Raw genomic sequence first — 18,167 nt, forward strand, 5'->3', positions numbered from 1 at the left:
TCTTTAACGTTGGAAGGGGCGGATTGCCGGGGCCCCCTTCACAGCGTGCACTTGAAAGACGGGCGGTCATGAAAGAGGCCATCGACTTTTTCTCGGACTTCAAAGGGGAGGCTTTTTTCATCCCGTCTCCTCTCTGGGTATCTGGTCTGGGGTCCGCTCTTGGCCAGACCTGTGGGCTTTAGGGGGCATTCAAAGGGGGCGGGGGAGATCAGAGAGGAGGCTGAATCATCCAGAATGAGGATGGTGGTAGCGGTGTGTGTGTAGGAAAGGTGGGAGGGGGGTTGTTTGAGGAGTAGGAGGTGTTGGAGTAGTGGGGCATGGAGCTGAATTAAACTTTAATGAGCAACAATTGTAAGCATGCTGAGAGCGAAGGGGGCGGTGGTGGGGGTGTGCAGTTGAGTCTGTACAGGAGGGAAAAAAATAAAAATAAAAGAGCTGGGAGGCTGGGAGGCTGACCCCTGCTCACTACTGTCATTGTATCAAAGCTGAGGTGACACCTTTCAGGTTTCCCTTTGTCTCTCTGACTGGGTGCCTAAAATGGAGACAGAGCTTTTTGTATTGAGCCACCTTCTGCTCCTGTCAAGCAGGGAAGCTCTTCCCTTTCTTTACAGAGGGGAGGCAGGAGGGAGGGAGGGATGAATCCAGTTGGCTGCTGCAGGTGATCTGCATTGCCATCTTAGCCTGCGGCACCCCCTAGTGGGTTTACCACAAACTTGACCCTGAAACAAGTCTGGCAGCCGAGGCCATCGCAGAGCAATTCTGAGGGGAGTGGAAATAACGAAATAGCAGAACTGAAAGCCAAGATATACTTTCAGAATAAAAAATTTTTAAAAAGTTCATAAAAATTACATTTTTTTTTTTGATAATGTTTAACCAAAAAAAGAAAACAACCAAAGATTGATGGGTAACTGCTGAATCATTATGTATCATGGGTAGTTTTAGCAGTTCCCTATCAGAGCTACCGTAGCACTCAGAGGATTCAAAAAAGCACCAGTGGGATTCCGCGTGCTGATTATTTATGTTGCATAAAACAGTATTATGTTGAGCTGGAACTGAGAAACTGACATGAGGCAGTGTCTTCAGATGGAAGTCTTTTGACTCTGTAAAACCCAGTGTCCCCCTGTCTGTCCCTGCCCTCTCCCCTGTGTGTACATGAAGACTTTACCCATCTACCTCAACTGTGTGAGATGTTGTGTGGCAAAGATATTCCTTAACCAAAGAATCCATCCTGTCAGGGTGTCTGTCTTATCTATCTATCTATCTATCTTGTCTGTCCATCCGTCTCTTCTTCATGCCTTTTACTCCAAACCAAATGTGCTGGAATCAATCCGTTACAGGAGCCGAACGAGGCCTCCGTCCAGCCAAAGCTTAAATCCAGTATGCTAGAGTGTCCCATTGATCCATGTTCTGTATATAAAAGAAAATCATTCTCAAGACCAAAAAAAAAAGAAGGAGGTGACAATCCAAGCAAGGAGGATCTTGCTGTAATCAACGTTGCCTATTCCTTGTTTTCCGAAACACCTGAAATCATGTGACTTGCTGTAACAGAAAAGCCCAAGAATCAAGCACTCATCCCAAAATAAAAAATGGTCGGAGGAGACAGAAGCTATTTTTCCACATTTGTAAGCCACCCCTCCCACCCCTGTTTTTTCCAAAATGTTTAGTGTAGTTGAAATACTGTTCGATCCCACTGTTGTAAGTAGGAATTAATGAAATCCATACAAAAAGCTTTAAACGAGGAAGAGCTGAGGGAAATATTATATTTGAGTCTGAGTTTCCTCAGCTACGACTCGACCCACCATGCTTTATCGTGCCATTCTTGTCCATGTGTTAGACTTACTAATGAATGTGGCTAACCAACCAAAGGCTTTAAAAAAAAAAAAAAAAAAAGATACACAACACTTTAAACGTCAATCATGGTGGGACATTTTGTATCAACAACTAAAGAAAATCCCTTTGAATACCTCATGTGAAAATTGTTTGTTGTGATGTTGCACTAAAAAAATAAAAATGACTCATTTGTAACCCAACACTGGTCCCTGTTGACTTTGTTCCGACCTTGGTGGAGGTGTTGGCGTGGACGCTCTTTGGGTTTTTAAAGGCCAACACTGACACCAATGTTTTTTTAAACTACTGTTACCCAGTATTCAACTATACTCTTCAATTAGCTTACCGCCCAGAAACTACGCCAATGAATCCTGCTGTTCTATCCAGTGTTCACACTGTTTCAGCAACTTTTGCAGGACATCATAGATTATATTTAGTATTCAGCATCTATTCTGTCAGCTCTACAAATATGTTCTATGAAATATTCAATCCCTAGACATCTTTCTCTCGATATATTTTATCCAACATCAAAAGGAAGTTTTCCAGATCCTCTGTTCAAAATGTAAGGGTTGTTCCGATGCCGTCCCCATTGTCGGAAAGCTCTCCGAAAGTGTTGCATCGATCAGTCGATAATTTATATAATAGAAACAGGACTCTGCTACTTTGCAGCAGCGTCCTGTACACCTGTATGCAAGTAACAGATGTGTTACTGTACAAGTGGAGTGTACCAGTATCCATGAATGACGAGTGATTTGTGTAACGTTAAAAAAAAAAAAAAAACTGGTATCGGTTGCTGCACAAAGTTCAGGTATTGGAATTGCCCTCGGGAACGAAAAACAAATGGTTCGAGTGGATGTTTCAAATTTTATAAATGTTTTTCCCCAAATTCAGCTCCAAGCGTTTGGTATTTTGAGATGTTTTGGATGTCCAATACAATTTCATTTGAAGCTGTGTGGGTTTAAATAACACTTACATGAAAAACATGGGTTTCTGAGGATGGACTGCTGGTGGAACTGGCAGCATTTAAGAGATTAAAACAATCCAATATTTTTCTCTTTCCAGGATAAAAAAAAGCCTTTAAACTTTTAGACAGTAAAGCTTTAAATCAATATATTGAACAGGGAAACGGCTCACTTGGCACAGTCTCAGGGTTAACAAAGAAAATTTGCAGCAGCTCTTGCTGCACATAATCTATTGGTAAAACCACAAGCTTTTGTTTTTTTAAAAGGTGTGTAACTGAAATATTACATGTTCATTTGCGATCCTACAGTATTTTGTTTGGACCCCCATTTCCACTCTTATCAATATGTTTTGCTAACTCGCCGCTGGCTGTAGATTTACATTTAATGGGCAGATAAGAGTGAGTCTATCTTCTCATCTTTGCTCAAAATAGCTTATTTTCCAAAATGTTAAACTATTCGTTTGAAGGACTTTCTGTAGAAGCAGCTCAATGTTTCAGTGAGAGGGTCTGTAGGAAGCTACCACAAGGCTTCTCTACTTGCTCAGGACAGTGTAACTCGCCTGCAGACATGCTCGTACAGGATATTCTACCACATCAGCATGTGCACAGGACAGAGATATTTACCAGACACACCGGTATTGATTTTGGCGTTCCTTCTGTGGTAACATGTAAAAGCTAAATTGACCAACAAGCCAATTTCCCAAAGAGTCGATGGAACCCTTTCAGACGGTTTTCATGGCAGATTTAACAGACTGAAAACTGCTGGTGTAACGTCAAATCTTCACCTTCATCGCATCTACGGCACAGAACACAGATCTGATATTTACTGAAAGGCCGACATCAGACTGATCGATAAACTGATATATCGACCCAGACTTGGCATGTTTCACTGTGACTGAGCCTCAGCGAGGAGTACATCTGTCTCTTTATTATAGATTCGTACACACACACAGTCAGATACAAACAAACTCACAGTCTTACAAGACAAGGCCACAGATGGTAAACTGTAGTATTTAAAGACATTTTTGTCTTCTGGCAGAAGGTACATAAAAATAGTTTCTAAAAACAAAACTAAAAAATGTTTCAATCAGTGTGAACATAAACCTTAAGAAAAAATTTCTGTAGAAAAGAGAGGGGAACCTTTTTTTAAAACAGATTCAGTGCAGCTACATGGTGGGGTAGCAGGGGTAAAGAGCGATGCCACACTGGTCGTTCTTGTTGCGTACCATCCGGATGTAGCCCTGATCTCCAAACGAAGTTCCCCAGCTGCACGAGAAGAGCAGATAGAGTGAATGAATTAATGCAAAATCACTGGCACCTCAAACTTATAGTTAAGCATAAACTACTTTCTGTGTTAAACAATACAGAATAGCACAAAAGTAACAGTAGCCTTTTCTCCATTTCTAGATGAAGAAGTGCTTATGTAAAAAAGTTTCTAGCTTCCCAGTTTAAAGTTAAGAAATGCACTGAGTGGCGAAATAAGGAGGATTCAAGAAGCTAAAAACAGGCCTGATGCGTTCAGCAATAGAAGACTGGGAAGTTGTGTTTTTCATGCAATAACTGATGAGAAAAGAAACTTCTTCTTTCTCTATGACACACAAATGTTTTCATGACACCGCCTGGAAACCTCATGAGGCAGATGTTTGTGGCATTTTCAGTTTATCACAGCACTTCATCTCTGCTCATTGACACAGCGAACCACCCTGCAGAGCTCCGACTTCCCTGTTTCACTTCCCCTGTGTCCTCAACTGCAGCCAGTAAATACCACACAGGGGGGACCAGACGGGGGGGAACATAAAAAGGAGCTACAAACAAGCTCAGTATGTGTCCATGTAGAAGGTTTTGGGTCAGTAGAAAAGTCTCACCTGTTCTTTACCAGCCAGTAGTCTTGTCCGTTCAGCGTGCCGTAGCCCACAGCTAACACAGCGTGGTTCACATTCTTGGTGCAGGACGGGTCGTCGTACACTCCTGAAAAGGCAGAGGTCAAAATAATGATGTTGTTATATTCATGTTTCATTATTATTCATTTTCTAAAAGGAACAGTTTACCCCAAAATTAATGTTGAATCATCATGCAAAGTTTCAACATCTATTTATGACCTTTTCGATCTCCACCCTAATCCTTCTCAAAAAAAATATCATGTAAGTCAAAATGAATGCTGATGATGTGTGACGTACCACTCCTGTAGAAAGCAAATCTGGGTCGTGTGGCGTCAATTGCCACTGAAATAGGTCCGATGGTGGCGAGCGCCTGCTTCAGAGCCCCCTCGTCGCCCAAAGGCAGGAAGTCGTACCGGGAACAGTTGGCAGCACGGTAGCTGGGGTTGTAGTTGCACTGTGACGCCTGCTGTAAGAAGATGAACTGGGTTTAAGCTGATGATTTACACAGAACCTGTTCTGAATATACCCAATGATTTCCTAATGAGGTGATCTTTTTAATACCAACTAATTAAAACTGATACGAGACAAAGTTGGCTCGAGGCACAACTTTACCAACCAACTTGGGTGATCATGTCCATGTATAAAAACTGTTAAAAGTTAACATTAATTATCTCGGCTCTTGGCAGAGGTGAGCGAGAAACTGAAATCCAGACACAGAGACGCTCGTCAGTGAGCCGATTAACAGAAATATTTCACATCACACAAAGTGTTTTTTATTTGGTTTTTTTTTTCGGGTGAATTAGAAAACTCAACACCTCCGCGAGGCTGCAGCAGACTGTCGGATCCGCTCAGAACTGCCCTCCTCCACACAAACACGAACAACGGCGAACCAGATGAAGCCTGGAGGACAAACAACGTTGTCCGCTCCGATTAATTTATTGTTGCTCCAAAGAGACATTAACTGCAGACCACAGACAAGTGAGAAGAGTGCTGCTGTCTGCAGCCCGAAGGGTCGGACTTAACTTCTTGTACACCCACATCGTTGTCTCATACAGGAATTTCTTAACTGTAAAACTGAGTTTGCTCTAAATTTCCCATATACACCATGTTTCCCCTTAAAAAGCACCGTGTTTCAGATTCTTGTAAACTGGATCATAACAACACAGTAATATTCAGTGCTTCCTGTTTTATTTTTGGGCTGACGCCCTGCAGAGAGAACAACAATCTTCCTTCTTTAAAGTTGAATTACCCATCAGCCCCTCATGACTGACTACAGTATGAACTGTTGTAAAGAAGAGTTACCTCATCTCACGCTGCAGTTTCTAGGGCTGCAACTGCTGACTGTGTTTTAAATGTCAGATAACAGGGACAAATGTCCATCACAAGTTCCTCTTTCCCACGATAATGTCTTCAGAAGCCTTGTTTTGTGACCAACAGTTCAAAACCCCAAATATTCACCACAAGGACATTTTCAACTGTTTGGAAGCACTGGTGTGTATACTGCAATATTACTGACATGTATTTAACTCATTAACAGTTGTCTCTAAAAGTTCAGCATCAATTTTGGGCAATTTTGAAAGATTTGGACTTGGCCTAGACTAAGGATGCACCAATCCGATATTAGGATCGGATATCGGCCCCGATACTGACAAAATAGCTGGATTGGGGATCACAACCAATTCACATTTTTTTTTCTCTGTTGCAGCACATCCTATGTCTTCGTCAGCAGCACGTGTCGCATGTTGGAAGACTTGAGTCAAGTGTTAAGCAACGTGGGGCGAGCCAAAGAGTCGGCTGTGTGGAGATATTTCACACTTGCCACGCCAACTAGTTTGACGGCTGTTTGCAGTGTCTCCAAACCAAATGAGCAGGAGACAGTACAGCCCAGAGGCCAGAGTGCTGGTAAGACCGTTATCATCTGTGAGTAACAGCAACTTCTAATGACGTCCTGACACAGACGATCTACAAGAATCTGACCATTTGTTATTGTTTTTAATGACCTCTCACATTTGTCTCCCCTTCTATAACCACAAAGCGATCAGATTTGTTTCCCACACGCCCTAAACATACTCTCAAGAATCCAAGTTGAATGGATTTTCCCTTTTCCCTCCCTTTGATGCATCTTTGAGAAACAGCAGCAGGATTAAACCAGTGACTCACCCGTCCTGTGTAGGGATATGAAGCGTCAGAGTCGATGCCCTGGTTGTCGATGACATACTGGAAGGCTTTGTGCATGTAGCCACCGTTGCAGCCGAGGTTTCCGTATCTAGATGTAGACGAACAGTCCACCAGGTTCTGGGGGCTCAGGTCCACCAGCTTCCCCGTCTTCTTGAATAACTGGCCCTCCAAAGCTCCAACGGCACTGAAAGCCCAGCAGGAACCGCAGGAACCCTGAATACAAAATGAGTTAAACAATACAAAAAAACAAATTAAACACTTTTCACATTTCCATGTTTGGCAGCACAATATTGCAGCGGTTGGAGTTGAAGAGGTTAAAGAGGTCTACTGACTCTTTGGGGATTTTTATTGTTCGTCAATTATATTTAACATGTTGCACAGAACAGAAGGAAGTCAGAATCAATACTTGTGTATCTCTGGTTGAATGATACTCATCAGCACAGCACAAGTTTGTAATAAATTGAAAATGCCTTTTTTTTTCTCTTTTGCCTTGAGATTCTTTTCTCCATTTCTCTGCATTGTAAAGTTTTAAACTTCTACACTTCTCATTTATTTTTCACAACAAGACCTTCAGATTTCACATCAATCATCATGTCTTCAACTTCTGTCCACTGACATGTGTCCGCAACTTCATGACTGAAGCTTTGTGAAGAAAGAATGAATGTGATAAAAGGTGTGAGTTGTACGCAGAGGTGGGATGTAACAACGTACAAATAGCTCAATCAGAGCACATCACGCACGGCAGACACAGCGAGATGAAACAAAGACGTAAGAAGCCGTAAACAGACAGAGAGGGAGGCTGGAATGTGGAGAAAAGGCGTGTTAGTGTCTCGTATCTGCAGAGAGTTTCTGATTTTCTCTCTTTGTTGCTTTGTTACGCTTTACCAACCCAACATGTGTCTGTTTGACGTCCTGGGAATGAGACTCAACAATCAACTGTCTTTGTGGTGCGTTCAGGAACAACTGGGACAAAATCCTACTGATTCTACCTTTAACTTTAATAGTCTTTTAATTCTATTAATATGACGTGAGCTTAGGAAACGATGCAGCAGTCTCGCTCAAAGTGTGGACGGGACAAAAGGTGGTTGTGGCGACGACTTCCTGGACAAACGAGATCCGACTGGACGAATGAGGAACAGGAGGATTGAGGTAAATCAGACTCGTGGGATGATGACACTGTTGACTGCATCATTGAGACACTGCATGTTTCTGCTCTCACCAACAGCACCGATGAAACCTGATGACTGATTGGAAGCACTGAGGATAGTTTTTTTTTTACCTGCATCTTGACTTTGGTGACGTAGCCCTTCTCTCTCCAGTCGACGGTGTCCGGTACAGCAGCACCTGACGTCCCAGCGAAGGGAGATGGTGCCCTCTGGATGTCGGTGGGAGGAATGTATGTGGCGTAATACTGCAGGATCTCCTCCGGTGTCTATAAGGAAGCAGATAACAGCTAATGAAATGAGCAGCACTCAGTGGACTGTATTTACTTAAAGGTCAGACGTTTTGTAAAAGGGTGAACGGTCTGTTTCTGGTTCCGATTAGACTGAAATGCATCATCTGTCGTCTAAAGAATCATTTCCATCACTGATCAATCTGCCTGTTATTATCTTGATAAAGAAACCTTTGTGTAAAAAGGTTTTAATTCTATGCTGACACGTATAGCGACTCTAATAATCAAAAATATAGCCCATAAATATATCAAATTACAGATGCAACCAGGTGCTACCATCTATATAAATGGCTGCGCGGTTAAAAAAAACAAAGGTTGCATACAGGTGAGTCCTGATTCTGATAGATACATGATGTGGTATTGGATCGGTGCACGTACGATACCAATCCAAACATTTCAGACTGTATCAGAGGCCTTTACAATACTGGTATCTACAGCGGAAACACCCCAATATCAATTGTGCAACATAAAAAGTGTCACTTGTAGTGAACAACCCTCCACAGAGTTGTCATCACATCCTCTCTACATTGTTTTGATTTGATTTTTCTAATTATAGTCATTTCCATCTGAATCAAGCATCTGTTTTAAGTGAAATAAACCTTCAACACAGTTGACCGAATGGCTGTTGGACAAACATCTCGGACAGGTTGGAAACACTTAAAAAACTCAAACCTAATGGTGAGTTTTTGGCCAAACACTTCCTCAGTTGTCCTCAACACTCTTCGTATATTTTTATCTGCGACACACAACATCTCAGGAGAGTGATCCCTCCTCTGCGGCTCTTACGAAATATCCTCCAATTGTTCCCCACCCCAACCTTTGGACTCGTTGGCCGGCCCTGTTCTGGCACATCAAGTGTCAGTTTTACTCAAACCTAAAGCTAAAAAGGAGATTCAACATTTGATCGACATTTGTCAGGCGGACACAAACATGACTACAAATCAATGCTAATGTTTCTCATAGGTAACTTTTTGCTGACACATTCACCATAATAAGGTGATATCATGTCCTTTCTGGAAAAATGAAACCCTTGCATTGTAAAATGAACAACAGTAATATCAAACTTTTAGGAGCACATTGTCCCTGATAACATTCCTGTTAAGCAGATAAACAGGCCTCATCCTGTGCTTCAGTAACTCCCTGCTCTCTGAAACTCACTTTACTTCCTTCTTCAGGTTCCCAGGAATCAGAGTCAGTGCAAAGATACGATAAACAAGAATCAACTGTCGTCTTTTTATTTCCAAAGAATCTCTGACACAAACTAAAACAAAACAGGTTAGGACACAAACTAAACACCACTTAGTCTGTAGTGACAGAGTTCACTGAACACGACCTGCTTATCAGTGAATGTCAGACACAGTTAGCAACTAGCTGGTGAGCGTAGTGGGACATTTAGCGTCTGAAGAGGCAGATAGTTTCCTCAGAGCTTGTCAGGAGACAGCAGCAGAGCTCAGAGAGACTGTCAGACCTAAATTCATTCAGCAGCAGGTGTTTTTTTGTGTTGTTGCCAGTCGGTCATAAAAGGTTATCAGTCAAGCTATCGATGGGTAGTTAAAATATAAAGTTTTATAATTTTCCACTGACCTCCGATCAGGTAGTAAAGATTACAAATAATTCTGTGGTAATTTTTCACCATCATGTAGCCGATTTAACTCTTCTAACTCATGAGCCTGACTGACCTGAAACTGCTGGCTGTTAATCGTCCATGTTGCGTGTGGTCAAAGCATTAATACAGAAACTCTTGCAACATGAGCTACAGATTTTAAGGTGACTTGCAAACTGAGCAGCGCTGCCAAGCTGCATGTTTTAACTCCTCTGGACTGATTGTGTAGATTCAGGTCACCTGTTGCAGTGTGTGTATGTGTGTGTGCGCAGACCAGCTGTTCATTAATGACTGAGAGAAGCTTGGGGTGTTCCTCTCTCAGCCGATCGGGGTGCGATGACACCACATCTGGGTCATTTTGATGCCGTGCTCGACCCACTGCAGGCGTCAAACCTATCAGATCTCAGCCAGAAACTCGGCTCTGTTTAGAGCCTGTGGAGATTTCTTTCCCGTCTTTTGTTCTTTTGTAAATGAGGGATGATTTGTGTGGCGATCAAAAGTCAACGTTCCTGTGTAGGTTACTTAGATCAGGGCCGTGCACAGTTCTATCTATGACATTTTTTATTAAGTTTGGGACAGGATCTCAGGTGTGTTCCCACCAGAACCACCACCACAGTAACAGAGTTCAAGACGCCGATCTCTGAAAATGGGTCACACGAGTCAAGTTTCATTTGGAAAACAAAAGGCCTAAAAAACCACCAACATCCCTGCTGGAAAACCCAGCAGAGATCCAGCAGCAAAACACAACATATGCTGGTCTTGCTGTTGATCAGTCACCAGCAACACCAACAAATGTTGTCCGTTTGTTCCATTTTATAATCTTTGGAGGAACTTTTAAATCCTCTGTTGTTGTTCTGCGATCACCTAAACGTGTAAATCAGAAGCTCATCGTTTTATTTAACTTTGCACTAAAACTCTGGAGCTCCAAACTAAAGGCTATAAAAGATGCTATTTTTTTTAAAACAACCATTGGACACTTATATATTCAACACTGCATTAAACTAACTGGCATTCAGCTGTTGTTTTCATTATGAAAACAGACTTGATGTTCTTGTGAGGATTGTATTTGTCAGCCTTGCTCCACATCTTTTACATTAATCTTTAACCTTTTTTAATGTTTCATATCCACAACAAATTTGCATCACGGAGCCTCTGAGGCCAAAAATGAACCAGATACAATATTTCATTATGATGATTAGCTGTTGAGCCTCACAGTTCGAACTAGTCACGATGCATCTGATCCGTATCCTCCTGACCGATCATTAAATTCATGGTGATTAGTGAGTAACAGTGATAATCATAAATCAATTAAAATCCTTCAGTTTAAACCAGTAAACGAGTGTCTCACCAGGTCTCCCATGTGGTTCATGCCCAGTTCGTACGTGTGAATTCCCAATGAAGCCTCCAGGTTGTGTTTGGTAATGAGCATCAGATTCTGCTCCCACAATTCCCTGCGGCTCCCTTCCTCATCCTACAAGACGTACAGAGAGAGAGCGCATGAGGTCAAATACTGTATAAGTTGATGATAAAATCGTACATATGGATTTTTAGGGGCCGCCTAACAGGAAAAACTCTCACATATTTACATCCACTTGATTTTATCACATACCTCATTTCTGTACAACTTCTCGTGAGTCTTCTTCCACAGATTCCAGTGGAAATCCAGCCGGCTGTCAAACGTGGCCGCCGCCCCGAGACACAGAGAGAAGAGCAGGACGCTCGCCAACATCAGGCCTGTAGACACAGAGACACAGACGAGGGAGGACATGAGACGTCAGGATGTCGTCTGCTGGCTGACACACCAAGACAACAAACCACCTGGAAGACGTCAGAAACATACGAGTAGTTTCCACTTCATGAAAAAACCCCACAGAGAGAAAAGACATCTGAGAACAGAGATGACTCAGCAAAGAGGAAAACTTCTTGTTTGTTAATTCTTTGAGACATTTATTTGTTTTAAGCGTTGAGGGTAAATGTTACAAATTCTGAATTCTATTTGCAGATTGTGCTTTTGTGGCTAACTGGCACAGAGGATGCAACAGTTTTAGATTTTGATGGTAAATTGAGTCATAAACGGAAAAAATCCCAGTTTCAGTATTGACGCATTCATTTATTTCACACCACTATGGATCATTTGAGCATTTTTAATTTGAGATTTTGTTTTTATTTTTCTTTTATTTATTGGCTGTTTTTTAAAAAAACTCTTTCTACTTTCTACTTCAATTCTACTTTAACTTCACTTCAGATCTTTTAATGTTGCAGTAAAGTCAAGGTGTTTGTTGGACCTTAAGCAGTAACTTTATTCTGCAGAGTTTTGTAGGATCTGCCTTGAAGAAATGCTTTGAAAAAAACCCAACAGTTTGCATCGTTAAGCATTGCATGTATCTGTGCAAACTGTTGTTATATAAGCAGGAAGTGGTTTTCAGGAGTTGGCTGCAGGTATGTTGCAGTTACCTAACTGTTCATCAGTTGGGTGAGAGGTGAACAACAACACAACACAACTTTTCACACCCACAAGGTCCAAGTTCATGCTCTGTCTGTTTCTGTGTGTGGGGTCGAGTCAGAACACGAAATGGAAACGTTCAGCAAGTATTCATTAAATTAAAGATGAAGATTCAAAAAGATCACCTACAGGCCTGATTCACAAGTGCCTTCTGTTGCATTTTACATTTTGATTTCAATAACACTTCTGTAACGTCTTCTGTAAAATCCTTGGACTTTTGTTTTTATAATTAGAAAAGTTACAAATTTCTGTAAGTTAGTGATAAATAAGAAAAAAAAACAAAAAAAACATGACGTAGTGGAAAATGTTGGCTGATCCTGAAAGCTGAACACTTCCACTCTTCTATATGAAACTGATCCTCTTCTGACCTGAAGGGAGTTTCGGGTCCTGTGACTAATGTGGGTCAGTGACGTCATCATGAACACATTAAGGAAACTCAAATTGAATTTGAAAAAGTACAAGCACAGCCCGGATGTTCACTCTTCAGCTGCAGGAAGGAAGCCAACATGAGTCACGCTGAAAGAAGCTGAGTGTTTATTTTCTAATATTCAATGTAAAGTTCATATCTTACAGATTAAAGGAGAAACATTATGCTCATTTTCATTCCAGCTCCCGTCTCTTTAAGGCTCCTCCCTCCTGAATACTCAGTCTGCTCTGATTGGTCGGCTGACACATGCCTGAAACCACCACTGACTTCTAACAAAGACAGAGCAGCTGTGCTAATCGATTCCTATTAGTCAAACCAGCTGTGAGGCTTAAATAATGCAAATACGTGATGTGGTGATGTAATGTGATGTCACAATGTCACAGAATTAAAGGCGGGGCTACTGGCGAGGCGTTTCAGGGGCTGTGTTTTCTGTGGGAGAGAGGAGCTTCTGTTGGTGTCGACTTTAATCTTTCTGGCCATATTTCACAAATTTCACACCTTCTTTTTAATGTAGGCAGTTATTAAGTTAAAATACTGAAAATTCAACTATTAAAACAAATTGTTTTGAGGCTCACCATTGGCCCACAGGCCGTACTTTTAGAGCCCCGCTGGTTTAAATAGTTTCTCATGCATCTTAACTCATACTGTCGAAAGTGAGTGGCTGGTGGTGTTACAGATCTCAGTCGATCGGTCAGCAGCAGCGGAAAGTATCACTTCCACAAATTTAAAGCTATTGAACTGTACATAAATCCCCGAGTGAGGCGACTGTCACAAGACCAGAAGTGAAACCGATGAACAAGCAAGAAATTTAGTCCAACATAAGCATCAGTGTGAGTCGTGGTTCAATCAGACGGTCGTGAAAAGGGCGAGTTACAGCAGCTTCAGACAGAGAGAGAGAGAGAGAGAGAGAGAGAGAGATCATTTATAGACAGGAAGTGAACAGAGCAGGTGATGTTTGTGGTCGCTTCGGTCTCATGTGAGTGTTCAGTATGTAGATCTGTAAGTTTCACCTGATCAACAAGAAATGAGACCAGAATAATAAATAATAACTCATGTGACAAAAGTCTGTCTGTCAGTTTCTACATCTACATAACAGGAACATTAACCGAAATCTGTCCTGTCTACATTTATTTATACACACTGGTGTATAAAGTGCATTTACTCCAGGACTGTTCTTAAATACAGTTTTAAGGCATTATTTCCATTTCCTACCACTCTGTACTTCCATTACTACATTTAGGAGGTTTATATCGCACTTTTTGTTTCACTACACTACATGTATTACATGTTACTTTGCAGATTACATGGTACAAGTTTTGTACTTCTTGATAGATTCAAAATCAGATACTTCAAAGCTTTTACTCTGTTTCTGTACCATAAATATTTATTTATACACAGCAGTGAAATGTAACTAAGTACATTTAGTCAAGTACTGTTCTTAACTACAATCATAAGGTATTTCCATGTCCTACCACTTCACACATTTAGGACTACGGTACTTTATTTTACTCCACTTCATGTGTTTGGTAACTTTTTTGATACTTTGGTACATTTAATATCAGATACTTCCAGGTTTTTACTCAGAACTATTACTGAGGATGACTTTCACTTTCATCAAAAGTAATATTTTGATCTTTACTTTTACTCGAGTATGACTTCGGTTACTTAAATTCATACATGAGCTTTAGACTTTTCAGAGACTATCGGGAGATAAGTTGAGTATCCAGTCGAAGAAAATGACGTTGATTCGTAACTTTTATTCATCTCAATACAGTTTAAATACACAATGAGTACAGGAAATAACTCAAGCCCACACAGACTGTTTGTTAAAGGGTAAACTGTGGCAGAAATATGGCTTTTATAGAAATACAGCTTTTTATAACATGTTATAGAATGAGCGGATTAAATGTTAAAACAGATAGTGTGTCATTAATAAGTCTACAGTTATATAAGAACATTATTTTATGTGTTTCAAAGCTCTTCACCTGCTGCCTGAACACAAAAGATCTCATGTTACATGAAAACACCAAAAACGAAACTAAAGGCGAACACGAGCTTCAGCTTTAATAAACGAACTTTACTTTCTATAAACGTCTCGACTCTTATTATTAGAATAATTTGAACCAGAGCTGAATTAGTTGTGATGGAGGTGAACTTACCTTTGTGTGTCGGTGTCATCGCTGCTGCTGCTGCTGTGTTGAACCCACCCTCACTGTTCCTGCTCGATATTTAACAAGGAAACATGTCACATGATCCGCTCTTCCTCTTTTGAAACTCAGATTTTCATCACGTCGCTCGTGTTTTTATAATCACCTGCAGTAACTGCCTGTACAGCCACTGCACCATGTTATATGTATCTGTTATATGACCGACGAGGAGGCGGAAGTTATTAATGTGTCTGATGTGAGAGTCTCAGAAACGGAACCAGAGGACCAGAACCCGTCCACTGAGGACGAGGAGGAAGGTGTCTCGTCTTATTTCGACTCTGAATAAAGTAAAACATTGAATTCATACCTGAAAAAATCAGTTGTAAGTCTCACTAGCAGCATCTAGAGGCTGTAATGTGAACTGCACTTCACAATATAAAACTGTCCTGTGAAGCAAAAGCAGGATAAAATCCCGCCAGATGGAATGTAACTAAGTACATTTACTCCAGTAAGTATTTTCATTTTCTGCTCATTTACACTTTAATGAAGGCAAATATTCAACCTTTAGTAATACAAAACATTAGGTAAAGTTATTTGATTGCGAATGAAGCAATTATAAACCACGTAGAAGTTATTTAATGTAAAGTTGCACATTATAAGTATTCTATTACAAATTTTATACAATTGACCTTCCGATATTATTTTGAACCTTGCAAATTCAATATTTTTCCTGACATCTAAAACTTTCATGGTTTTATAAGAATTTTTAATTAGATGGAAACCTGGAACTCTTAGCTCAGACTAATGAAAACACTTTTAATAACCAGATTTTCATCGGTTCAGTTCCTGCCCGGACCAGGCAGGAGGATTCTGGATGGGGGAAAGTGAAATGCAGTGCTTGATCTTCTCTCGTTACCAACACTGAGGCGCCCTTCAGCCCTTTTAACTCCGACCGCTCCAGTGGAGCTGCTCAGTGTCCGGCGGATCAGACTGTGGCTGTACTGAGCAGCTTCCAGGTGTGAATGTGATCAGCAGATCCCTGGAAAGAAAAGAGAGCTGCACCTCCCTGAATGAATTAAAAACAACAAACTATAAGAGGCTCTTTGAGGTCGGGTGATTCCTCCGAGCTTCACACTTCACATGATGTGGCAGCTGGTGAGGCTGGTGATGCTGCAGAGGTTGCCATGGTTGCGTGTCATCAGGATGTGGCCTTGTCTGGCCCAGTTCTCGCTCCAGCTGTCAGGTGAAAAGACAAAAGACGTCGACGACGACAGAGGAAGAAACACATGTGAGTTGTTGAGCATCGCCAGGAGTCAAACAGCACTTCAGCTCATCAGTTTGTCACCAACATGGTGGACAGAAGGCATCAAATCAACGCTACGCCAACAGACAACCTCCCTGTTTCATTTCGGCCGGCCTCATGAGCCACCTGATGCCGCTCAGACAGGTGATGTGACCCACCTGTTCTTGACGATCCAGTGCTTCTTCCCCTTGACGCTCACTCCATAACCCACTGCCAGCACGGCGTGATTGATGTCACACCTGGGCACATGACAGAGAGGAAGAGTGAGGAGAGAATCTGAGCTGGAGGAATCAGTGAACCAACATATATTCATGATGTAGCTCATTTTAAAGCTCATTCCACATTGCTAGGATGAACATTTTGGTGGAGAAATCCCAAATGACCTAAATGCAGTCACGTCTAAAGTTGTTATCAGTAAAACTTTAAAGAAATCAGACATTTTTGACATGACTTTTTTGGGAGACGTCTCCACAAACACAGCTGCAAAAGTCCCAAAGTCTTGTAAACTAAAACCACGGCTGGTTATTTTCCTAAAGTATAAAAAAATCAATTGGTGTAATGCTTAAAATATGTTGAACGTCCACAGTCCCTCAGCTAATATATCCACTGGTTTCTCACTTAGAAATGTTGAAGCACTGCAGTCACTTGCTTGGCATGAAAATCGGGTCATAAACATGTAATGTGAAAGTGACACGGAGCAGAAAAACAAGTCACGCATGGAAGTTTTACATCATGTCAGAACCGTATTAAGTTCCTGCTCATGCAAACTGAACATGCTGCTGCTACTGTGAACGTTTTTGTCCCCGTGGTTGGAGCTAACATGATCATTCATCAAAAACACAATCTACGAATGAGACGACAGTCAGTTTGGTCGTTCTTTTGTCAGTAGATCAGTTTGAGATCTGTCGGGGAGAAATGGAACAACAGGTGATCTGTTAGCTGAGCAGCTGCAGGGGACGGGCTGCACACCGTGTCATCAGGTAAACCACTGAAACCTGAAGGATCACAGCTTCAAGGATACCGGCCCTAAGAATACCTGGACCATCAAGAGATCAATAGAATACAACTCAAGTATCAAAAGTGAGTGGTAAAAAATATTCATCATTGATAGACTAAATAATATAAAATCTGTAAGTTTAAATATTTTCTACAAACCTGGAAAAAATGAAAGAGATGCAAAGATGCAACAACAGATTTATTAATCAGTTCGTTTATTTTATCCTTCAGGTCATTTTTCAGACAGAATGATGTCTCCAAGTTCTCAAATATGAGAATTTGCTGCGTTTATTTGTCTTGAACTGCAATCAATTACATATTTTCGAGTTTCTAACTGTTTGCAAAAAATAAGATGAGGTGATAAAACTGGACTGAGAACTTTCCTGTTTTCTGATGATTTATAGATCCAATAGATAATCGATTAACAAAACAAAGGTACATTTTGGATAAATCAATAATGGAAATAATGACGTGTGCATCGCGCCATGTGATTTTACTGTCACGTGCACATTCCACATGATGTGTTTGTGCAGAAAGAATGTACCGCAGCTGTGATTAAATAACAGTGAGGCTGCATCATCGAATCATTAACAAGCACTTCTACTTCCTTCTCGCACCAACAGACGACTGAAGAGGAAACGATGCATGTTTTTTTAAGACAGTGGGAGCGTTTCTGCTTAGTCACCCTCATTTACTGATGTTTTAACTATGATTTTATTTTCTCTGTCATGTGACTGGAGACCCTGCCACACAATTGAGGAACAACTGACCACTTTGGTTTCAAAGCGGTAAACAGCTGATTTCTGGACGCTGTCCGCGTCATTGAGTTTTTAGTGTCATTATCAATATCAGTCTCGTGCTTTTGAGTGCGATATGAAACTGGAACCAG

At 41.2% G+C, this 18,167-nt stretch overlaps 1 protein-coding gene across 2 annotated transcripts; it reads right to left on the reverse strand.

The window, feature by feature from the left end:
- Nucleotides 1-3,695: 3,695 nt before the first annotated feature.
- On the reverse strand, nt 3,696-17,060 carry LOC119005464 (cathepsin S-like). 2 transcript variants are annotated; one of them, XM_037073085.1, is made up of 9 exons: nt 17,056-17,060; nt 14,992-15,024; nt 11,512-11,636; nt 11,251-11,373; nt 8,126-8,278; nt 6,829-7,059; nt 4,966-5,131; nt 4,654-4,756; nt 3,696-4,054 (listed from the first exon to the last, which is right to left on the reverse strand). In XM_037073085.1, exons 2-9 carry the CDS (start codon nt 15,008-15,010, stop codon nt 3,955-3,957), a joined length of 1,020 nt encoding a protein of 339 aa, XP_036928980.1. In that variant the 5' UTR covers nt 15,011-15,024; nt 17,056-17,060; the 3' UTR covers nt 3,696-3,954. The 2 variants fall into 2 exon arrangements, with proteins under 2 accessions (XP_036928980.1, XP_036928979.1); XM_037073084.1 differs by having other exon boundaries at nt 4,966-5,134.
- Nucleotides 17,061-18,167: the final 1,107 nt, after the last annotated feature.

Source organism: Acanthopagrus latus, chromosome 17 (genome assembly GCF_904848185.1).
Source record: "Acanthopagrus latus isolate v.2019 chromosome 17, fAcaLat1.1, whole genome shotgun sequence".
In the NCBI taxonomy this organism is placed as follows: Eukaryota; Metazoa; Chordata; class Actinopteri; order Spariformes; family Sparidae; genus Acanthopagrus; species Acanthopagrus latus.